The sequence below is a fragment of the Arvicanthis niloticus genome, chromosome 10 (genome assembly GCF_011762505.2).
Source record: "Arvicanthis niloticus isolate mArvNil1 chromosome 10, mArvNil1.pat.X, whole genome shotgun sequence".
Lineage (NCBI taxonomy): Eukaryota > Metazoa > Chordata > Mammalia > Rodentia > Muridae > Arvicanthis > Arvicanthis niloticus.
Window position 1 is genome coordinate 39,829,964 of NC_047667.1, and position 23,929 is coordinate 39,853,892.

At 45.1% G+C, this 23,929-nt stretch overlaps 1 protein-coding gene across 4 annotated transcripts in view; it reads right to left on the bottom strand.

Annotated features, from left to right (window-relative positions):
* Rgl1 (ral guanine nucleotide dissociation stimulator like 1) overlaps nt 1-23,929 on the bottom strand; it is a 243,937-nt gene that overhangs the window by 88,576 nt on the left and 131,432 nt on the right. For 2 of the 4 annotated variants that reach the window (XM_034512785.2, XM_034512786.2), the window contains exon 3: nt 17,588-17,698. The exons of 1 other annotated variant lie outside the window; for it this stretch is intronic. In XM_034512785.2, the coding sequence (XP_034368676.1) occupies nt 17,588-17,698 (111 nt within the window). Of the gene's footprint in view, nt 1-17,587; nt 17,699-18,716; nt 18,928-23,929 lie in introns of those variants that run through there. One more of the 4 variants, XM_034512787.2, reaches the window with a different exon arrangement.

The window sequence follows — 23,929 nt, forward strand, 5'->3', positions numbered from 1 at the left end:
AAAAACAAAGTCAGACCACACTAAGGATCCTTGTGTGTTGACCCACACTGGTACCCCTGCTGCCTGCTCAGGCCTCACCGACACCAGGACCATCCCACCCTCTCTCTCCCCTCTGGTCAGTCGATCCAAAATGGAGGAATAGTTGTGTTGCTGGCTAGATCTGAGTCCAAACTCCATGTGAAGCCTGTCAATGGGGACGCAGTGTGAGGGAGCGGATAACACAGCACCTCTGTAAACTGAACTAAAAGCTAGAGCTGAGCCGTTGTTTGACTGAACCAGGATTTTAAAAGATGATGAAAAACTAGAGAAAAATATGACTATGACTAATAAAATTAAACTTAGGGAAAGTAAATATTTTCCACAGTAAGATGCTAAGACACCTATTCTCTAAGCACAGGCCTACTAAGATAGTTTAATGGTACTTAACAGTGATTCCTAGTTTTAAAAAGAGACCAAAGAATTTTTGCTAAATATGTCTTGAATGTAGCACATTGGCAGAGACCTATCTCAAGTCCTATGCAGAGCACAGCCAACTTTAGACAGAACTATATGAAAACTGCCAATACTTGACCATTGTTAACACAAAAGTGATGACTGCATGGAGTGTGGCTTAGAAGATGACACGGAATAGCCCTCAGTACAGTGTGCTTTGGTGTGCAGAGAGAGGACATTTAGCCGCCTTTTGGGAAGTAGACACAGCTTTATGGGCAAAGCAACATGAGGGCCAGTATGAGTAAGATGAGGTAGAGCTGTGAGAAAGGAGGGCTCCTCAGTACTGACAACAGAGATGAGACCATAAGACAGGGAAGCAGCCCAGTCAGCTACAGCATGGAGTGTGCAAAGAGGAGCCAGGGGAAACTGGCCCAGAAAGGGACACTGGAACTTGATTCTTCGTGGTCTTCAATAAAAGCTCCAAAATCGTATGATCCTCATAAGGAGGCCCCGATCTGAAGGGATAAGTAAATAAACGAATGAACGATTTTGATCTGTAGCCCTTCAAACGCCTGGTGAACACTCAGGCTGTCCTTGGTGTTCTGGTGCTTTCTATCGACAAAGGAACTTGCAGATCTTTTAACCCAGCTCCCTTAAAAATCCTGTGTGATTACCAACGAGGCTGGAGGTACCCAGGGGTAGGAGAGGCAAAGGCTGCCTGCTTGGCTCTCTGTCAACCCGAGGGTGAGCTAACTCAGCTAACTCACCGGGGCAAGCGCTCCACAGACAGTTCCGGTTCAGTGACTCCTTCCTGGAGACAAATACCATCTAAATCTACACGCTTCAGGAGCAAATGTTTGGTGGCTTTTGTGGGCAATTGTTTTATAAAACTCAAGCGTGCCTCAGACATAACTGTAAAGACTCTGGCTCCAGGAGACGGAGCTGAAGCACTGAGTCACGTGCCTCACATTTCTTACTCTTGCCTGCCAGACTTTTTTCTTTTTAATTAAGAAAGGAAAAATGGGTCAACTCAAAAGAATTTTTACAACTGTCAGAATAAATACAAGGCCATAAACTCATAAACTTTATTATGGGGGGGGGGACTTTGTCCCCTCCCCATGCTGTAAGTATCCTGTGTTTAGAACCCAGTCAAACAAACATACATACATGTGTATATACATACATATGTACATACATACATACATACATACATACATGCATGCATGCATACATCTGATGCTCTTTAATGTATTGTCCCTATATCTAATGTACTGTAAAGACATCTTTTCTGGAAGAGTAATGTGACCTCAGGTTAGAACAACAGCCTCTTCCGATCCCTCCACCCCCACCCCACGCACACACACCCCAGCCCGTGGCCTCTTCAGACATGAATGGGGCACAGTAAGGAAAGGCTCTGCACTCATAAAACACAACATCTATTAAGTCTGGCTTGAGCTCAAGATCACTAAGAAACATCTCACTTCTTAAAAAGAATCACAACCCCTGAGAACATTTTGAAAAATGTTTTAAACACACAAAAATAGTCCCTTCTTGACTGGGGGGCGGAGGGGGTGGGGGGGACTTAGGGCTAAGCTCACAAGACAGGCCTTCAAGAGACAGAACTGCAGCATCCTTGAGCCCTTTCTCTGGAATCTCGTGGCTGACTGAGATGAGATGATACGCAGGTTTGTGTTCCTGTAGGGTCTGGTTTAGCTGAGGAGTTCCAGATCAGCTTCAACCTCTCAAACCTTAAATCTATACAATGTTGCTGGCACCAACCTGTCTTCTGGTAGAGCAGACCAGCTCTTCTGGTAATGCTCTAGAATAAGCTGGCCTTTCTGATATTTCTATTCCATTCTATCCTAATTTTAAAACATTATTTTTATAATCTCTGAATTAATTTGAGACCCCACAACCTATATTTTAAACACTAAGGTTGAAGAACAACGTAGTCCAAAATAAATACAATGCCAGCTATGGGTAACTTCTGTAAGTGCCATATTTAAAATGGTGAAAAGAAACCTGTTTTATAAATTTTAACAATACTTTACTTAATCTATCATCCCCAGAATATCATCACTTTACCATAAGCTCACTACAAGAAATCACTGTGATATTTTCTATCACCAAGTCTTCAAAGTTTGAAGTGGACTTTGTATGGGGCAGACAGCCAGCCCAGCCTCATTTCAAAAGCTCTGGAGGCTACCACTGGGCAGCACAGTGCAAGGTCTTCTGGTCCCACGGCACTCTGCAGAGACGAAGGAAGGCCTGGTCCACTCCTGCTGAGTCTCCTGCATGTCCAGTCACATGTCCTCAACCCACACAGCGCTATCAGCCTCCAGCTCCTCCACAGGCTCCAGAGCTCTGATAAAGGCCAGGAATTTCACAAAGAAAAGACCAGAAAGGAGGCTCGGAAACCAACAACAGGGATTATCACCTTGAAACACCACAGGCACGAAGTCGGGAAGCTTTGAGGTTAGGAATGAGGGCCCTGAGGTATCAGAAACTTAACCAATGTCACAAGCAACGCAAATCAAAAGGTAAAGTTTGGAGGGAGAACTTGTTTAGGAGAATAATACTTGCTGATCCCAAAGCTGACCAGAAATCACAACAGCAGCTATATCAAACAGCACTAGTGAAGAAAGATGGGGTGAGGTCAAGAAGCAGTAGGAAGAACTGTCACTGTGGGAACAAGAGGTCACATGCCATTAGCCCAGCACTTGGGGGCAGAGGCAGGCAGATCTCTGAGGGGTCCCAGGCAGTTAGGACTATACATATAGCAAGACCAGGGTCAGAGACAAAACCCCCACCCCTACCCACACCCCGCATACTTACAGGGTAAGATTATGAAGGACATTGTTATTGTTCAAAATAGCCGCAGCACTCCTTTAAAAGTGAGGTGTCTTTAGTGCTTCCTTTTTTTCCAAAGCAAGCGCATGCTCTGTTGGATATCCACCCGAGGAAAAGGTAAGCAAAGCGGGAAGGGATGGCCAGGGCAGTCAGAAAGAAACCTCGGAACCCCGACCCTCTGAAAGCACCTAGAAATGGACAGCATTAAACAGACAAACAGCTTCAACTTCAGCCTTACATGTTGCTCAAAGTAGAAACTTAGAGTTAAGGAGCTGAGATAACAGGGGAGAGGAAAGGATGCAGGCAAGAAAACAAAGCGGTTTGCATCTCACTGGGAAATGAACTACACAGAGAATACTTTATAATTATGTAGCTTATTTCTAAGTCTCTTCCTCTCAACCAAGTCTCTGGGCTCAATCTTCCACCAAGCCCTGTAGCTGAGGAGAGATGTCCTTGAATTTCTGATCCCTGCCACCACCTCTCAGATTCTGGGATGACTTAGTATGTGCCAACATGCTTGGCTTGTACAGCACGGGCACAGAACCCAGGGCCTCGTACATACTCCAAACACTCCACCTGCTGAGCTGAGTTTTTATTTGACTCTTTTTGCCAATGAGTCCCAATGAGAGGAGCACCTCTCAGAAAGCAGCCACACAGCAAGCCTACCTCACCCATCTCAGCTCAAGAGGCTGGATCGATTGCACGCACACGAAGAGTGCCAGGTCTCTCTGAATAAACATATTCAACAGAGTAAAGCCAGACCTGCTTGATACTGGGTTCATATACATTTGAGGAAAATTACAGAGTTTAGGTATCAGATATATAACACAGATGAAAACCCTAAGTAGGGTGACTTTGGAGCTCAACAATGAAGTTCCCAGAGGTTGATTCCTGACTGGTAACTAAAGCCATTGCATCTCTTAGGAACTTGACAGGTGAAGTCTGAACCCCACGCCAGCCCATCTGTCTATAAAGTTCACCACCACTTCACAAGATCATGTAGCGTGGAAACGAGAGGTCTGTAACAAAAGGTAGCAAAGGCAGTATTCCCTTCCTTTGTCCTATAATTGGTTAGATAAGAAGTTGTAAATCCAATCAGCTTACTTAGTCAACACGTCCCTTTTGTTTCAGAAACTAACACTGAGCATACAACCAATGACAAGAAATGACATCATTAAATACACATGTTTTAGTTCCAAGACAACCTGGGCTAAGTAGAAGGGCCCTATCTCAAACAAACAAACATGGAAAGAGATGCTATTGAGTACATGTGACATCTCAGACGACGCCCAGGTTATGGGGATGCAACGATTAATGAAATGTGACCCAAGCCTCCAGGCACTCAGGTGACTAGGGTAAAGGAAAGCTAACAACATGCTCAAGGGCCCAGGATGATGGAGCACAAGGATGATGTAATCTGAACACCTGGGAAGCTGAAGTAGGAAAACCACAAGCTCACCACCAGCCTGGGCTACCCAGTGACTTTGAGTCCAGCCTTGGCTTATATAGCAAGACCCTGACTCAAGGAACAAAAATTATCAGGGTAGCAAGGGCTGCAACAGTGCTTTTGTAAGTGCTAAGAACACCCTGCCCCCCCCCCCAAAAAAAAGGCAATGAACCTGAGGAGGTCGGAAAAATAGCAGACAAAAGATGGCATCTTAGCTGACTTGCAAGGTAAGTATGGGTGGTCATCAGTGTGTGAGACTGGAAGCCTGGCAGGCAGACACAATGGCATAGGAGAATCTGAACGTGAGCTTCACTCAGTCTAATGACATTTACAGCTTTTCATGGAGTCAGCCATGCAGGGAGCTAGAGGGCCAGATGAACGGGAACCTTTGAGATCATGTTCTGTCCAGCATGGGTTCTGGCAGAACCTCTTCAACCCTCTTGCTGGACATCAATGTACAGATTGGGGTAGAGGCTGACGTCATCCCTCAGTCACCAGTCATCAAAGTCTGCCAAGCACTTATCCTAGAGCACACATTCATCTGGGGACTGTCTCATCCAACATTGGCTAGGAAGCTATTTTTGTAAAGAATATAGTCTTCTGACGTCAATTAAAGTCAGCCCACGGAGAAACATTTGAAGCAACATGACCCCCCCCAACACACACACACACACAAAGAGGTATTTCAGTGGGCACAGAACAGTTGGAGTGCCCCCCGCCCCCAGGATATGCTGCATAGCATGGTATCTGAAAGCTGGTTCCTAAGCTTGAGCTGATCAGAGTCATGGCTGTGCACAAAGATGAATGTCTTAGTAGGTGCAACAGCCCCTTCCCACTTCTGCACCACAGGCAGTCAGCAGGGGAGGAAAGCTCTGGGTTTGTCAGGGACAAAGTGAAAAAGTCACTGATTAAGCATCCTGGTACAGGAGACTTAATTTTCAGCTAGCTCACTGAGTACAAGGGTCGGTGAGCTCCACAAATCAGCTGAGAATAGGCACAGATTAATAGCGTGGGTCCTGGGGTATCTATCTCAAGTGAACAGGATCCAAGGTGCTCAGGAGAGACCCACTTGAATAGAAGGAAGGTCAGAGTTGTGGCCAGCCAGCCAAAGACCCTGGAAGCTATTTTTAATCCAGAAAGGACAGGAAGGAACAAGAACAAAAAAAGGAACTCACACAGGAGAGAGGGACAGCAAGAAGGAAGCATCTGTAACAAGCAAGTGGAAAGGCAGTGGGGAACACTGGAGGGAGGCCGGGAGTGCTGCAGGGAAAGAGGTGGGGGTGGGAAGAAGGAAGCACAGAGGGCAGCCACAGCTACTTCAAATGCCTGCGTGGCAGGGGATTGGTTCTGGGTGGTCAGTCACAGTCTTGCTCCTGGCATTAGGTCATGAATTCAAGTCCCACATTGGCTTCAAACTGAGGGCTGCCTTTGCAGTCGCTTTACTACTCTCTGTGCAACAAACTAAAAGGACCAGCAAGAGGAGCATGGAAGAGAACAGAGTTTCCCTATGCAAGACGCTCATGACAACTGTCTTCAGAATCCTGTGAGGAAGGGTTATCTGTTCCCACCGCCGCTGATGTTCAGACAAATCCCAGTGCCGCTCGTGCTCGCTGCGGCCACAGCACCAGAGATACCGACTGGGGTGGCAGAGTGGAAGATGTCACTAGGGAAGCAGCAGTGGAAAGAGGAAAACACAGAATATCCTTCACAGAGTGAGGGAAGGGAGGCAGGACCACGGGCAGAACATATGCATCAAGCAACAGTAGAGAGGGAACAGAGGGAGCGGTCTTTAGTTTAAATGTTTGTACCACAACTCAGTGATAGTCATCAACTAACTCAGGTGATCTTCAGACAACCCACAGGCAGAAGAGAAAACAGATGCTACCCCATTTTACAGATGAAGAGCCCCATGAAAAATCATAGGACAGTTTCAAAGTCACACAGTTACTTACTGGCTTGGGACCCAAGTATTGTATTAACTGGTCAGCAAGGGGCACAAGGAGAGAGTCTATCATTACTCATACAGTAGTTTAGAACTTGATATTATGCTGCAAGCACAATTTGCTAGCACCCTAAATTTTGTCCACCCGAGTCTAACACAGTGAAATAGAACTTATTTCCACCTATTTTCCCACCAGAAATATCAATCATATAAGACAGAATATTAACCACTATTGGGTCATTTTTAAATTTTATTATTATTTTTTAATTTGCGTGCCTGTAGGTATACGTGTGGGCGGGTGTGCCCACAGAGGCCAGGAGACGGTGTTGGATCTCTCCGAGTCAGAGATACAAGTGGTTGTGAGCCGTCCTACATGAGTGCCAGGGGCTCAACACCAGTCTCTGCAAGAGCAGCAAGTACTCCGAATCACTCCGGCCCCAGTTTAAAAACATAACACCAACAAAGCAACTGAAAAACTGCAAGAAGCTAAAATGCAAACTGTTGGGTCCTAAGAAGTAATTTCATCTTTCACTGTGCAAAAACAGTGGCCAAACAGAAAAACACAGTAGATATTCATGAGGGTTCATCTTGAGGATCTAACTGAGATTAATCTCGAGGATGGACCTGACTGTTCTGCGGTGTGTCTGAGAAGCCCTTCCCAGGGGCTTTACATCAGGAGAGCTTGGACAGTTTGGGCTGAATCTACTGCTGTATTGAAGATCCTAATTGGCTGCTGGGAGCTGGCAACACTGTGGAAGGAAGGCGGAGCCTGACTGAAGGCATAGGTCCTTGGCAATGCATCCTTGGGGCTGCATCTTATACTCCACACCTCTCCCGTCACTTCTCTGGGTTTCTTGTCCAAAATGCTACAAATTGTTCCTCTGCTCTCCTCCCTCCCATGACAGAGTGAAACTTAAAAAAATAGTGAACAAAATAAATCCCTTTAAACACTGAGGTACAGCATTCTCTAAGCTATTAGGAAGTGAACACCGTACTATTTTAATAAACAAATTTTAAACCTGTCGTGGTTGGGCCTTCTGCTATTGTGTGCAAAACGAGAGGACAAAGCTGGGAACGTGTTTAATACAGTGTCTGAGGCATCCAGGGCTTGCTCATAACCCCAAGCTTCAGGAGGCACGTGTAGCAAAGTCATGAATCTCTTTGATGTTCCATGGCTAGGCTCCAAAAAGGGTTCTGCACTGGGGAGCCGACCAGAGGCTCCTCTCAGTGAGCAAACGTCCACCAGATTCTATGCCCTGTGCCAAGTACCTTACTTACATGAGTCATGTGTACCCCATGGCAATACAAACAGAAAGGCACTGGAATTGTCTCCACCTCATAGCAGAAGAACCCAGGCTTAGAGCAGGCACAAAACCTCTTAGCTCTAGTCCAGCAAAGCACACACGGGGTAGGATGCCTTTTCAAAGCAGATCTGTTAGACTCCACCAAGGAGGCTACTTACCCCAGCCCTCCCCCCACCCCACCCCTACCCCACAGGAAATATCCCTGAAAAGGAAGAACAGCCAGGAGGGGCCAGCTCCTAGGAAAACCCAGCAGAGTTCAAAGACCAGTGTGCTAATTCCCCAGCCAGGCCTTGATGGCGCTGAGCTCCCCCTGTTAATGCTTGCTCAAGTCATTTAAAAAAAAAAAAAAAAAAAAAAAAAAAAAAAAAAAAAAAGAATTTGTTTATTGTGTCTGTCATTAGAAGTCAACCTTTGGACAGAGGTGGCCAGTCTTTTCCTTATGCTTTGCAAACTAACCCAATGCTTCCGATTTCCTGGGATTTTCCATTTAGAACTATAGTTAGCTCAACAAACAACTTCAAGTGTTGCAATTCCAAGTGAGGGTAGGAATGACCATAAAGCAGTGTTTTTTTGTTTTTTTGGTTTTTTGGTTTTTTGGTTTTTTGTTTTTTTTGTGGTTTTTCGAGACAGGGTTTCTCTGTGTAGCCCTGGCTGTCCTGGAACTCACTCTATAGACCAGGCTGGCCTCGAACTCAGAAATCCACCTGCCTCTGCCTCCCAAGTGCTGGGATTAAAGGCGTGCGCCACCGCCGCCCGGCAAAGCAGTGTATTTTTAAGCAACATCCAACCCAGCTTCAGTTATTCTTACCTATATATCCATACAATGTTTTTTGTGTTTAATTTTGTAGATAAAAACTGTCCACAGATGCCGGCCCCAACATTAGCATCGAGAGAAGTGGCAGGCACACAATGGTCTGCCACAAGAGGTGTCACTAGTAAGAGGGTACCAGAGACTTAGTTGATGGACCAACCAACAGCAGTCATTGTTAGGAGAAAAGACATGGTCTGGGCCTTCAAGTTGTCCTTAGGATTATGAAAGATGAGGCCTTGGCTTTGCTTATACCAAATATATTCAATTGGCAAGAAACAACACTCACACAGAGCAAGAGAATCACGGCATTGTTGAATCTACACGAAAAAGGCAGAAAAAAAACCAAACATCCAGAAAATGTCTGGGGTTTGTGTACATGGGATAAGATTACCTGTGGAAATGAATTTATATATACAAACTACACTGAGCAATAAAAAGTTAGAAGATCTGGGGCAATGGGGTGTTTGTTTTTGTTTTAATGAGAGTTTTAAAAAATTATCTAGAGACATTGACACACGTCACAACTGGTGTCCTAAGGAATCATACTCTGAACAGTATAAAGGAGAAGATGGGTGTGGAGAAGGAAGCTAGCCAGAGCCTCACACCATCAGAGCACAGCACAAGGTCACAGCAGTGTGGAAATGCAGAAGGAGCCATGGAAGACCAAGCTTTTCTCTATGTGCAGAGACAGAGCTTCCTGCAACAGGTAACTAATTACTGAGCGCAGTGGGCTTGCTCGATCTTTATTCCTTCCTCTATTTGTAGTCTTTTTTTTTTTTAAACTAAAGGTGGTTCTCAGATTAAAGTTAGTCAGGTGATCTCAATAATCACACGGCTGAGGAAAGGGGGCCAAGGTCAAGCTTTGACCAATTATCCAGAAGAGGCTATAATGTAACAGAACAGATACTCAACATCCTGCAAGGTAAGATGTGAGGAAAGACTTGAACGGGGAGGCTGAGAGACAGACAGCCAGCAATCATAGTGAGCCTGGGAAAGCAGGAATGCCAGCAGCCGGACCGTAGCATCAGGGAGGGTAGACACTGAGTAGGGACAGAGATAAAGACCAGAACACCTAACTGTAAATGTCCTGTGTCCCTAGCAACATGATTATTAGGTTAAATGCTATTATCTAAAAACACAGCTCTGTGATCACAGCTCTCTATTTACTCTCCCGCCTCGGTCTTCAGATTCCATGTGCTTCCTTTGCAAGGGAAACCAGAAGAGCCACGCCACGGAGTCCTCTGGAGTCTGGGGAGCTCCACAGAGCTTTCTGCCTCATTCCTGGTGAGCCTACACTGATAGTGGATCTCTTGGTTGTGACACAACAAACACACCCAGCTCTGGAGTTTCTCCCTCTGGGAAAGGAGGCATTGCTAGTGAGTTGTCTTAGTGCGTGTGACCCGAGGAGACGGGAGTGACACTGTCCTCAGAAAAGCAGGCCAGCTTTGGTCTGGCCAGTGCATGGAAAACCTGCCAAGAGGGCCCCAGCTAGCCCTACCCACTACCCTTTCTCCCCAATGCTCTTTGCTCTGCCATCACAGTCTCCCTTCAGGCTGTCAGGCCCTTCTTCATCACTTGACTCTGCAACCTTCCTCTGGGGTCCCCCTTGCTCCAGTCTGGCTTCCTTCCAACGCATCCCCCCTCAGTCTGTCTGTACTCTAAAATGATAATCTGGCCACACGGCCCTGCTTAGAACCCTGCACTGACTGTCCCTGCAATAGCACAACTCCAATTCCACAGCCTACTGAGCCCACAACTGAGAACCACAGCTCGAAATGCCAGGTGCCTACCTTGTCCTCCAGCCCTGTCTCTTGTCACTCACCCACCAAGTTCTGGCCTCTTCCCCAGGCTGAGCCTCATGTAGAAATCCCATTCCTGGCCTCCCTACCTCCTCACATGCTGTGTTCTCTGACTGAAATGTGCCAGGGCTCTAAGACGGGCTTTAAGTTCCTCCTGAGTCATACACCTCCACAGAAAAGTCCTCACCACAGTGCAGCCTGCATGGGGAGCACACCACCCCTGCTTCACCCACAGTCCCCAACCAGTGTCACATCCACAACACCCTGGAATTGGCTTCATGTCTGTCTCTCTCACTTGTAACCCTTCTAGAACACTGTTTACTAAACTCTGAATCCCCATATTTATCATTTCATCTGTGAAGTGACAGATGCTATCAAAGGTACGGTTACAGGCCCGCGCGAGCACACACACACACACACACACAGACAGAAACAGGCGATATACAAGACCAGCAAGAGATCTCACAAGGATTGTGTTTACCCACAAATGACCCAGCAACTCCAGAAAATCCCAAATCAACTCTGTGGAGCTAGCCACGCCCATTGGCAGGCCAGAGACAGACTGCTGGCTGCATCCCTCTGACAGAGTGAGGCAACTTTCATGACCTCTCCACATTTCTACTCCTTGCCTTGCTCTGTTTATAGAAATCAGCCTTTCCTGCCAAGACGCACACCGTGGCCGAGACGGCTCACTTAACTTTTCAAGTATTCTAATGTAGTGCGTGTGTGACAGTTACAGTGAAGTCTGATAACTTAGAACGGGAAGTTTGAAAGGAAATGTACGCTGGGGATTAATGAGACAGAAACAAACAGGCCAGTGCACTGATAGATTCCAACAGTGAGCTAAGGTGGAGAGGCACTCCACTTCTCTCTTCTTTCCCAATTTGAAACTCAGGGGCTTTTACCTTATAGCATGAGAGAGGAAAGAAACATGTCTGTAATAGGAACAGGCGGTATAATTCTAAGTATAAAGAGTGAATATGCCTCTAAGGTTTATGCTCTCCTTATTTGCTAGGGGTGGATGTGTATTTTTTTAGTATTTGTGAACATTTTATTTATTATTTTTATGTACATATGTTTTGCCTACTTGTATGTCTATCATGTGCATGCAGTACCCAAAGAGGCCAGAGAGGGGGATGGAGCCTCTGGGACTGGCGTTACAGAGGGTTGTCAGGCACCGTGGAGTGCAGGGAATCAAACCCAGATCACCTCAAAGAGTACCCTCTCGCCAATCCCTAGACATGCATTTTTTTTAAAGCTAAATTCTGTGGGTTGACAAACTGAAATGGATATTCTTAATTAGCTATCACATACTGCTTGCTCAGATCCAGAGAGATTTTGAAAGCAATGATGAGATGCCCATATCTCAGGCAGTTCTAACGACCTGTGTTTTCTTGGTTGGCACAGGGTACCATATTTTGACTAATTATTTGAGAAATGCGTTCCCAGAGTCAAAATGAAAAATACCAGTTGCTTAGTTTTCAAATGGTTGTTAAATGTGGAGCTTTACTTCGTAAAGCCTAAATTAAGCATTCCAACAGGCATGACTGGCTCAACCCAAGGACTGTTTTCCTAGATGAAAACAAGGATGACCAACAGTAAACCAGAGGCTCCTCTGGGGCTTATCTCCTTTCAGTTCTAAAATCCCACTCCTGCTCCCTCCAACCACACAGAACTGTAATGCTTGCCAGGATTTTTTAACTCCTGCCTTGCCCTTCTTTCTCCAGTGGTCCACAAGTAGGCAAGCACAATCAGAGCTTGTGGTTTTAAAAGGCACTGGGAAATTTTATTTTATTCAAAAGAATAATCACTATTTTTGTGTGTGCCCTGTTCTGTTCCAGAAAGAACGTTGAGTCAGCCAGAATCATTACCTAATGGGTGTTTCTCGTTCCTACACTTTTCTGCTCCTCTTTATAGGCTGACATCTTCATTGTGATTTGGCTTTAGATGAGAAACAACGATACATTCATATTTATCAAGAGAATATGAGTCCCCCACCCAAAAAGGGATGAAGCCTGATTCATCCACTCAGTAAACATTTATTGGCTGTAATGACAAGATACTATCTAATGGGGGATATAAACAGGTAAGTTCAGCAGCATAAGGGAAACAGGTAACAAGACACCCAGAATGCTCAGGAGCACAAAAAGGCACGGCTACCTGCTCCAGGGGGTGGGGGTTGGGGTGGGGGTGGGGGAGGTGTCAAAGAAGAGTACCAGAAGAGAGGTAGCTGACAACTCAAGGAATTTCCCCACATGAAGACACAGCAGGACCACTGAGTGATCAAGTAGAGTTGATGCAAACAGGGCAACCAGTATAAACAAGAATCGGTGCAGATATCACCATCGCCAACATTCTCCAAGGCACTCCCAAAACCCAAAGGCGGGCCACAAGTCACCTCTCTCCATGGACCTGTGTTCGTTTTCCATGCCCTTTATTTCTACAGTCCATTCTCTTCTATTTAACTGGTTTCTGCCCGTCCCCTACCTATCAAAAATTCAACTCATCCTAACAAAAACTCATCAAGAGCTGAAGTGTGCCAGAGTGTGACAAGCCCCAGACACAGTAAAGGAGGCACCAGGGTCACATGACAGGGTCACATGATTGCAGTGTACAAGTGAAAAAAAACCCACAAGACTATCCACTGGCCCAGTCCACTCCCCAAAGACAATGCAAAGTGAACCCATTACCAACACTCCAATGTTAAGCTTATCCTAAGTGTGAGACATTCTTTTCTGGGCCATCAATCTGTCCTGTTTTAAAGACTCTAAAGCTCCTTCCCTGAACTCTTCTGAGGCCTTTGTCTAACACGCACTTTCCCTGCCTCAGGGAACACCGGTATTTCTCAATGCCTTTTTTCCTGTCACTGTGGATGTATGGTATACAGCCCCAATGCCAGTATCAAAGACAAGTAACACAAGTTGACCATTTGCCTTTCCAAAATGCTACAAACTAAGAGAGTAGTTCAAAATGCTACAATCTAAGAGAGTAGTTAGATGAAACTAATTTTTAATGTCTCTTCCAGTCTTGAGGTTTTATGTTTCTGTGACTTGGCTGGAGCCACTTTCCTGTGAGAGCTGTAAGTCAATAAAACGGTCCAACTTAGATATCATTGTAAAGAAAAGGTAGGTTAAAAAATTAATGCTGGGCTGGAGAGATGGCTCAGCAGTTAATGAGTAATGAGCAGTTAATGAGTCAGTGTGAGTCACTGACTCACACTGACTGCTCTTCCAGAGGTCCTGAGTTCAATTCCCAGCAACCACATGGTGGCTCACAACCATCTGTAATAGGATTTGATGCCCTCTTCTGGTGTGTCTGAAGACAGCTACAGTGTACTCATATAAATAAAGTAAATCTTAAAAAAAAAAAAAAAAATTAATGCTATTGTCAATATACATCGGCCACATTGCCAATGGGCCAGACTACCATTGCATGTATAAGCAAACCAGGCCTAGATCATCCTCAGTATCTGTCTTAGGACCACTGACATATTGTTTTCTTAAAATGATCACAAACTAAGCACAAACTTAGCAATTAAAATAAAATAGTATGGCCGGGCGGTGGTGACACAGGCCTTTAATCCCAGCACTTGGGAGGCAGAGGCAGACAGATTTCTGAGTTTGAGGCCAGCCTGGTCTACAGAGTGAGTTCCAGGACAGCCAAGGCTATACAGAGAAACCCTGTCCCAAAAAAACAAAACAAAAAACAAACAAACAAACTAAAACAGTGTGACTTATGTGTTTTGGTTTATGTTCTTCATATAAGAATGTGGGATTATTTTTTGCCTTTCTTAGATTTATTTGTTTTATGTGTATAGGTGTTTCACCTGCATAAAGGTATGTGAATTACACGTGTGACTGATGCCCACTGAGGTCAGAGGAGGGAACTGGATCCCTCCAAGAACTAGAATTACAGATGGTAGTGAGCCACCATGTGGGTTCTGAGAACCAAACCCAGGTTCTCTGCAGGAGCAGCAAGTGCTTTTTAACAGCTAAGCCATCTCTCCCACCCCAAATATCTAATTATTTAGCTACACTTCCTAGAATTGAATATTAATTATCCTGAGATTTTAGCACTAGAAAAATTAAAAAAAAATTATACTTCATTTTTCGAATCTTGGTTTGTTTTGGAGGGTTTTGTTGTTGTTGTTGTTGTTGTTGTTGTTGTTGTTGTTGTTGTTGTTGTTTAGATGGGGTCTTGTGTAGCCCAGCCTGGCCTTAAAATCACTATGTAGCACAGGATGACTTTGAATTCCTGATGTTCCTGAGTGCTAGGCTTACAGGTGGTAAGCTTTTTGAAGATCACTCCAGACATAGTTCGTAGACTCCGCTCCACCCTCACATGCTATAGGACCTCATATACATCGTTCATGTGCCACTTTATACATGCCAAGTGTTAGGCTTATAAATTAGATATACCTCACCACAGCACATCGTATAATTTACAGCTCAGGTTATCATTCAAAGCATAAAGATGGTCAGAAGGCTACGTTTTTCAAATCCTGCACCAAGAATGATCCCTAGGGGAGCCATGCCCTAAGCCTCCTTCCCTTGTGCACCAAGGTCATCCTCAAGAACCATGGAAACAGCCTTAAAGCTCCAGGCAGTTTTTGACAACAAATTTGTACCCATATACAAATCCAGCCTCTACTATTTCTTAACTATATGACCCCACAGACAAGTGAGCAGATCACTCTGGGCACTGTATATAAAGGAAAGATGAAAGAGAACACTGTAATACCACCTCCCCATAAAGTTGTTGTCAGATGCCAGTGTGCACAGAGCAAGCGTCTTCCTTGCCTTACCTCAACCCCATTAACTCTAAAATTGTTCACTTTGAAGAATTCTGACTAGGTTATTGGAATGTAGGAAAGCAAACTCGAGGAAGCTGACTGGATACCAAAGAGAAGAATTCCATAACTGCTGTGGCTCAATTGGTTGAGTCATATTAAATTAAGCTGGGATTTTCAAGGACCAAAAAAAAAAAAAAAAAAAACAGAGCTTCCTCATAGGACACCTAAGACAAGAAATCATGTGGCATTCCAGGCAGAGAGTTCTAAGAACTGACTTTTGATGAGCAGAATGGTTGTCTGTGAGTCACTTGTTCAAATGGGAGGAGGGCAGGATTTCTCTGTGAACCAAAAACAAGCTTGCATGATCTTAATTCTCAGTATTTCTCAGTTTAATTCAGAGCCAACCCCTCTGAACTCTGTAAGGCTATGGAGAGAGGCGGGATGAGAAGGGAAGTGGAGTCAATGACCAGAGTAGCTGATAGGAATCATTAAGCAACTGCCAGCATCTAAACAAAGAACAGTTTATTTGGGTCGGGGTCCCCTCGATTGCTCACACTTCATTCACTGCTACTATATCTGGCTAAATATTAACACTGCCACTCAGGCAACATTTTGCATCATTAGAAAGAGTAAAACAGCCCCGGCACGGTGGTGCATGCCTTTAATTGCTGCAGTTGGAAGGCAGAGGGCAGAGGGAAGCGAATCTCTGAGTTCGAAGCCAGCCTGGTCTACGGAGCTAGTTCCAGGATGGTTGGGGCTACCCAACACCAGAAAATGCAAAGTCTATTTGAAAGCAGCTGGTTTAGAACTTATTGATCATTTACAAATAGCCACGCAGGTCAAAACCACACCAACATCACATTTAAATAATGTATATATACATAAAGCCACCAAAAGCAACACAGTGGTTTGTCAGCACTCTAACGACAGTTATGTTCAGATCATGTCCTGAGTAAGGTACCTGCTTGATAAGTAAAGACCTCTAGTTTTCACTGAGAAAGTTCCTAACTTTGTAGACCATATCTTCAATGTCACTAGCAATTTACCATCCTAGTCAACAATATCCTGACCCAAGCAAGCATAGTAGCAGGGAAGTCTTGACTTAAGGCAGGTTGAGAAGGTCAATGTGGGTGTGGGGGGAGATCCTGTGTCAGCAGCCAGGCTGAGGAAGATAGGACTCCTGGCTTCCTGCCTTCAACTCTGAATCTTACAAGTCATATTGCCTCCGCTCCTCCCAGGAAGCCCTGGGCACTCCACACTCTACCTGGGAACACTGCTCCAAAACCTTGTGTGTTCTGAAACTAAGGTCAGTAAACTGCGATACAAGTACACACTCCCCACTGCTTTCAAGACCATAGCCCACAAGTCCTAGTGTGGCTCTAATGAAGCCCAGGAAGCACCTACCCCACCCTGCCTCCCTGATCCCCTCACCAGGCTTTCTGCTTTGCACAGTCCCTTCATTTGGGATGTGTTGAAAGATTCATTGGTCGAATTAAGAACTCACATGACCTTCCCCAATCCCAATTGTTTATGGAAAGCAGATTTTTCCAAGTGTCTGCCGCCACCCTCCACACACACACACACGCACGCACACACACACACGCACACACACACACACACACACGCACACACACACACACACACACACACACACTCCATACTCTACAGGCAAAGTCTGAAGACTAAGTAGGCATCAGCCTACTCCTATTCTACAAAACGGAGGTCACAATGGGAAAACTTGTCGCCTCTCGAAGGAAGCAGGTCTGAGTGGCCTCTGTTGCTTGTGCATTCTGAATTTCTGGGAGCAGGGACTGGGCTGCTGGCATCACTATGTAAGGAGTAGAGAGAGAAGGGCAAAGTGGTTTATGACACCTGTAGAACCTAGTAGTGCTCTCTGGCCAGTTCTCTGTGTTTCTATCCTCTTCTGCCACAACACCCCCAGTCTGTTTGCCAAATACCTCAAGATGTTTCCGGAAGGTTCTGAATTATTGACAGACTTAGGGAAGATGCTTAGGAAAACACCAAGTACTAAAACAGACCTGTCCAGCTAGTGCAAACACTTGGCCATCAGCAGTTTCCTTTTTAAGACCAAGGGGGAGAAAGGGGCAGGGGAGGGGGGCGGTGAGGCTGCCTTGGCTAAATAATAATGATATTCACAGAAGAGCAGACGCTGAAATTCCAAAGTTCAAGATCTCGGAAGCGCTACTCACCCCTAGCCATCTCGCTCCTTTATTGGCCGCCTGTTGAATCTGGACTCTTTTGAGGGTGACATGGTAAACAGCTCCTTCCTCTACCTCTTCACCCCAGTCCTGAATCGAGCTCTGCCAGGGACAGGATAAAGAGAAAGAATAAAAGGGTCGTAGTGTGTGTTGTTGTTTTCTTCCCCCTTGGCTAACCACAATCTATCCCAGCTGCTTCCCTGCTTACAGCGGCTCTTAAAGCCCAAGACAGGTTGTTCGGAATCGAAATACTCCAAACAGAGCAACACAAGACACACACTGCAATAGGCAAGGCTGAGATTTCCTTGGCTGGCAGCCTTTTCCTGTGGTATCAGGATCCTCCGACCTCTCCGTTCAGTTATTTTTCATAGACTAGCCACATATCTTAAATCGTTTTTTCAAGTTTTTTTTCCCTTCATAAGGAAACTGTGGTTTAGTCCTGATCAACTCTGTCCCTTTAAGTGAAAGGAAAAATAACTTATTTGCAAAAAAAAAAAAGTTTATACTTCTCTAAGTACACAAACATTTGAGCAATGTCGATTTTAAACTCCCTCAAACAAGAGTTTTAATGCCAAGAACCCTCTTTGGGAAGTGAAGTTCAACTTCTTTTTCTCCTCTTACTGTTTTTTGGAACCCCAAAAAAGTTACGTGGGGTGTGGAAAGTTTTTATTTCCAAAAAGAAAAAACCCTCTGGCAAGTGCAGAGAAAGCTACACATCTTCACGGAGCTTCCACTGAAATTTACACAGCGACCAACCCCCTGGATGGCCGCGTTGCCAGCTAAACCTCGGATCTGTATTAAAGGGCTGCTGCTGGAGAGCAGAGCGCGGCGCTGCTCCCCCAGACTGAGTTCCGTCCTTTCCAAGTTTTGCTCTCCTGACACGCATCTGCCTGTCCCAATCACCCCGCAGGCGATGCCTGAAAACACAGGCATCGTTTCTAGGGAGAAGAGGCACAGAGAGGGGGAAAGATACAAAGCAGAGTAAGAAAGCTCCTCTCAGAGCGCGGGGGTCCGGGTGGCTCCGATCAGTTAGATTCCGACAACCCGGCCCGAGAAAGCGGGAGATGGGAAGATTCCCCCAGCAGAGAAGCGTCCGGGGAGGGCGGGGAGCTCGCGTTACCATTTTAGCTTGCCAAAGTAATTTCATTCTCAGTTTTCTCTCCGGCACACGGACGCTGCATGGTGCGCCCTGCTCCGAGGTGGCCGGGGTGTCTCTCTGGCCCGGCTCCGGGTCCCCGCGCTTCCCACGCGCCTTGCTGCCCCACCGCCGCCGCCGCGCGCGACCGGGCCACAAAGAAGAGCCGGCCAGCGAGCAGGCAGCCCGGGAGCCCGCGGCAGCAGACTCCTCCCCGCCGCTCCGTGATGTCAGGCTTTCCTGTTTGTGCTTGCGAGCACACTCTCCCTTTCGGAAGCCCCGCGGATCAAGGGAGCAAGCAATCGTTTCTCCAGCTCCGGAGTGGTGGAGAGACGATGCTTTCAAGTAGACCGCTTCATCGGGGTTTCCTGGTGGCCACCAGGTGCCAAAATAGAACCATGTGTGCCGTGGGACGTGAGCCTCCGCCTGCTTCACTGAAGGAAACTGGGGGAAATTCAGGATGAGAGACTCTTGTGTTATCTGCTTGCTATTTGGAATTTAGAGCAATTAAATCAGAGTTCCCTCAGTTTCAGAGAAGATTTTCATTAGGATAAAGTCAAAAGCTATCTGGGTATCTAAAAACCGTGCCCAGGGCCTTACCCTCCCCACCCCTGCCACCCCCACCCCTCGCACCTGCAACTGCCTGGCTTTGTTCCTAAAGCCCATTCTTGTTTGTGGCTTTCTTGCTTCTTCTAATTCTTCTTCTTCTTCTTCTTCTTCTTCTTTTTTTTTTTTTTTAACAAAAGGTGGCCCTGGCTAGCCTTGAACACTTGGAACTTTTGTGGCAATCCTCCTGCCTCTGTCTCTTGAGTGTTGAGACTGCAGGCACCCATCAGCTCCACCACCCGTTCTGATAAGGCTATAGTTACAGCCTTACTGGCTCCTGAGGGTAAGAGCTGAGGGGTTTGCTGGATCTGACAGTATAATGGAGGCTGTAAGTGGTCCTGGGGGTTTCTGGAGCCTCTGTGAGCAGCCATGGGGGGTGTGCACAGTGGGGATAATCACTGCAGGGAAAGCCTTTCAAAGGACAATGCTGGAATTTTATCTTAACACAATGGTCTGTGTGGGACAATACATTACATTTTAAAAGATCTAGTTTCAATAAATCAACAGCAAGAGATAACCCATAGTAATGCAGCCAAAACTGCACCTGCCAGAACTCCATGCCAATTACAAAAACCTCATGTGTTTTACAGGTGTCACCCCTGATCAATTGGGAAAAGACCCCCTCCTGATTGCTGTGCAAAGGCATAGCACTGAGATTTGGTTAAAAATGAATATATCATGAGCTGAAAAGTCAGGCAATCAAGTGCACTGATGTCTCCAGAAGGGCATTAGAAATGACAGAGATGGCGCACCAAGCAACCAAAGGGTCTGTGCACACTGCAGAATGTCTTCAAGTCAGTCAAATGCTCCTCATAAAGCCTCAGGCTTCAGGGGTCCAAGACTGTGTAGAGAGAAGAATGATCTTTTACAACCAAAGTGGCTGTTTCTGTAATTTAAATATAAATTCACACACAAACATATACACACATTCTTTCTGCCGTGCTCAGTACTCAGAACATAGTGTCCCAGGAGCTAGAGAGAAAATATGTGGTGGCCCTACCTCAGGCTTCTTAGCTGCCTCAGGGCCCCAGGTCACACCTAGACCACTTCCTTAGTGATTCTGAAGACAGCAAGAGGCAACCCAGGACAGGTAAGCAACGCTTTGGTTAATTTCACCACCACCACTCTAACCTAATCTGTGCTGCAAGTTTTAATTGAAAAACTTCTTCACAAAAGCTGTTTCTTGTTCAGAAATCCCTGGAGAAGGTGGCTTGACCCTCACAAGCCCCTCCCAGGTTGTAGCTCTCCCGTCCTACAACAGTGTCTTGACCTGTCCTGTAAGGGGAATGACGACAGAATCCAGTTCAAACCCAGACTTAACAGTAGGAATCAGGGTAGACACTGCTTCCCTCCAATTCGCTTCCTTGGCTACAAAATGGGCAAACCTCACAGAATTTCAGAAAGGGTCAAATAAAGTAACATGCAAATCACCTCATTCACAGTGAGTTGTCCAGAAGGCTCCATTCTCTCTACTGCCTTTCCCCCCTTAAGTGCTACAGGCCTGGACTCCATGAGAAGCTGTGTCATGTCTGCAATGTGGAGAAATCTGAAATGATGTCTTCCAAATTGTATTAAAGTTCCAGAGAGGCTTACCAAGAATGATTATTTGTTGCCCGGCTGTGGTGGCGCATGCCTTTAATCCCAGCACTTGGGAGGCAGAGGCAGGCGGATTTCTGAGTTCGAGGCCAGCCTGGTCTACAGAGTGAGTTCCAGGACAGCCAGGGCTACACAGAGAAACCCTTGTCTCAAAAAAAAACAAAAACCAAAAACCAAAAAACAAAACAAAAAAAGAATGATTATTTGTGTTTATTCCTGAGAAGGTGTGATTTTGTAAAAATCCTTTTATGAAGGAAAGAAAAAGATAGAAACCAAATAGCTGAATTTACGTGATTTAGAACTATCAAATGTTGAAATCAACGAGGGCTTTTATTTTAAGCTATTTCACTTACAATGAGCACTAGGCCCCAAACACAGGATGTTCTGCACTGCTGCAAAGGGACAAAAAGAGGGGCTGGAGCCCGCTCGGGGACCCTGGGACTGATGGGGAAGTCTGGGACTTGTAGACCTGATGGTAAGGTATAGCAGGGAAGTGTGTGTGCTGTCCCTTTAGTGTGCTCCCCAGAGACGCTTGTAGTCTTTTCTTTAACACTTTTAATCCAGGAAGAAAAAGAATAAAACTGATCCTATGTAGCTGGTAAAAAAAAAAAAAAAACAAAAAACATTTCACTTATAGGCAATGTAATCAATATTACCTTTTTACCAGGGCTTTTGGATTAAAGTACTAGTTAGTGTGTGAGGAGCATAAAGCTGTAACTCACTTATCAGTCAGTGTGGATTAACTCACCTGGTAAACACTTTACCTAGACTCTAACAGGCCACCAAAGAACAGCTCTGAAGCGTCTGTGTCTGACTCTGTTCTTTTTTGATAAGTTTGTTTCTAAGTATCTTATTCTGTTTGGTGCTCTTATGACTGGCTATCCTAATTTTAATCTTAGGTGGTGGTATGACATGTGTGTGAGCATGCTCACCAACCCTGGAGTTACAGGTCTATGCTACCACATGCAGCTTTTATGTGGGTTCTGAGGTTACAAACTTAGCAAATACTGTACCCACTGAGCCACCTAACCAGTCATTTTTGCCTCAGTACTGGGGATTCACAACTAATGTTTGAACTTTGGTTCTGTGTTCTGTTACTTTAATGTATTTGTTCATTAGTTCTAATTGATCTTCTGTTGACATAAGTAAATAAATAAATTAATTAATTCCTATTAGTAATCTTCAAGACGTAATATGCTAGATGTCCATGCTAACCCAAATTACCAACCAAGAGAAGCTTTGAGCAGATGATGACAAGCAAAACTACATCAAGCCAAACAGCTTCTGCCCAGGAGAGGAATCCAGCTAGGCTGAAAAGGCAACCTACAGAATGAGAGAAAGAACTTGTAAAATACCTGACCAATACAGAAATTATGTCCATAATAGACAAGAGAGTCCTATAACTCAATAGCAAAAGAATAGCTATAATTCAATTAAAATGGCCAATAGGCCTGAGTAGTCATTTTAGAAAAAAATTATAAAAACACACGTAAGTATATGAAAACATATCTTGTGTCATTCACCAAAGGGGAGAAGGAAGGAGGGACAAAGGACAATGAGGAGTATTAAGAAAGTGCTATACTGTGCTTTACACTCACTAGAAATGGATTTTTAAAGAAGAGGGAAGGGGTCAGGGAAGGAAGTGTTGAGGTTCATGTGCTAATGAGGATGCAGAAAAAAGATATACTGTTGCTGGGAACGTAAGACGCACGGACTATGAAGGAAATCATAGATGTTTCTCAAGAAATTAAAAATACATAAAATTCAGTAATGCCAATTGTGGCATTTATAAAAGAAAGATTTTCCAGAACGCTAGGAAATGCTTTACACTTCCATGTTTATTGCAGCATTGTTCACAATGGCCAAGCTACAGAGATGATTTGGATTTCAATCAATGGATGAACAGAGAGAAGAAAATGTGATGCAGTGGAGTGTTCTCCAGCTTTTAAAAAGGCAGAAGTCCCTTTAAAAAGACTACATGGATGGACCTGGAAGATGCTATGCTAAGGGAAATAAGTCAGTCTCAGAAAAACAACCCGAGATCTCACTTCCGTGGAGTCATCAAACACACGTAGAAGCAGAACAAAGGGGTGATGCCTGGTGGGGGTGGGGGTAGAAGGTAGTGGTCAAAGAATATGAAGTTTCGGTTATAGGCGATAATTTTTGCACAGAACCTCCAGCTACTGTTGCCTGAGAGTAGACCCTATGTTGATATGATAGCAACAGTAATAATGGGGCAGGAAGAAACATGGAAGAAGATGCATCTGTCCCTGGCCTTGATGGTAATGATGGTTTCATGACTCTGTACTGGTCTCCGAGCTCATCAAATCATAAATATTAAATATATACAGGATGCCACATGTCACTCATACCTTAATGAAGTCAGTTAAAAATTCTGTCTTGAAGATGACAATGCCAATATAAGGTGTCTAAAAATAGCAAGACCTTAGCTCTGACATCCCCAAACTCAAGGCTAGACTACAATGGCCTATGCCCAGTCAAAAGTTTAGAGGAAAGCAGTTCTAAGAGAGAAGGAGTAATAGCAATAACTTTAGGAAGAAGAGGAAGAGAGTGGTCTATGACCTTGCCTTACTGTGGTTGAGTAGCAACTGTCTCTCCCCCCCCCCCCCCGTACTCACTACTACTACCTAAAGGGCAGCCTCTCCGATTCACTGCTAATAGATTTTAAATGAAACTAGTAAAAGGCATTTGCAATAATTTTATTAATAACTATACCTTCAGCTACCTCTAGGTCCTTAACAATAACCTGGAAAAAAGATATAAGCAGATAAATCAGATACTTCTTAACTTTTAGCTCCAGCAATATCTAAGAATGGCTGAAGCTACTCCATCCTATGGACAGACCATGAATGCTTCTCCCTGGTCTTCAGGCTTGTGTACTAGGTTGCTTAGCAATTAGCTTCCCACACTCAGTTCCCCAGTGTCAGCTGGGCATTCTGTTAGGGTTGTTTCCAGCTGTGAAAACTGGGCCTGGC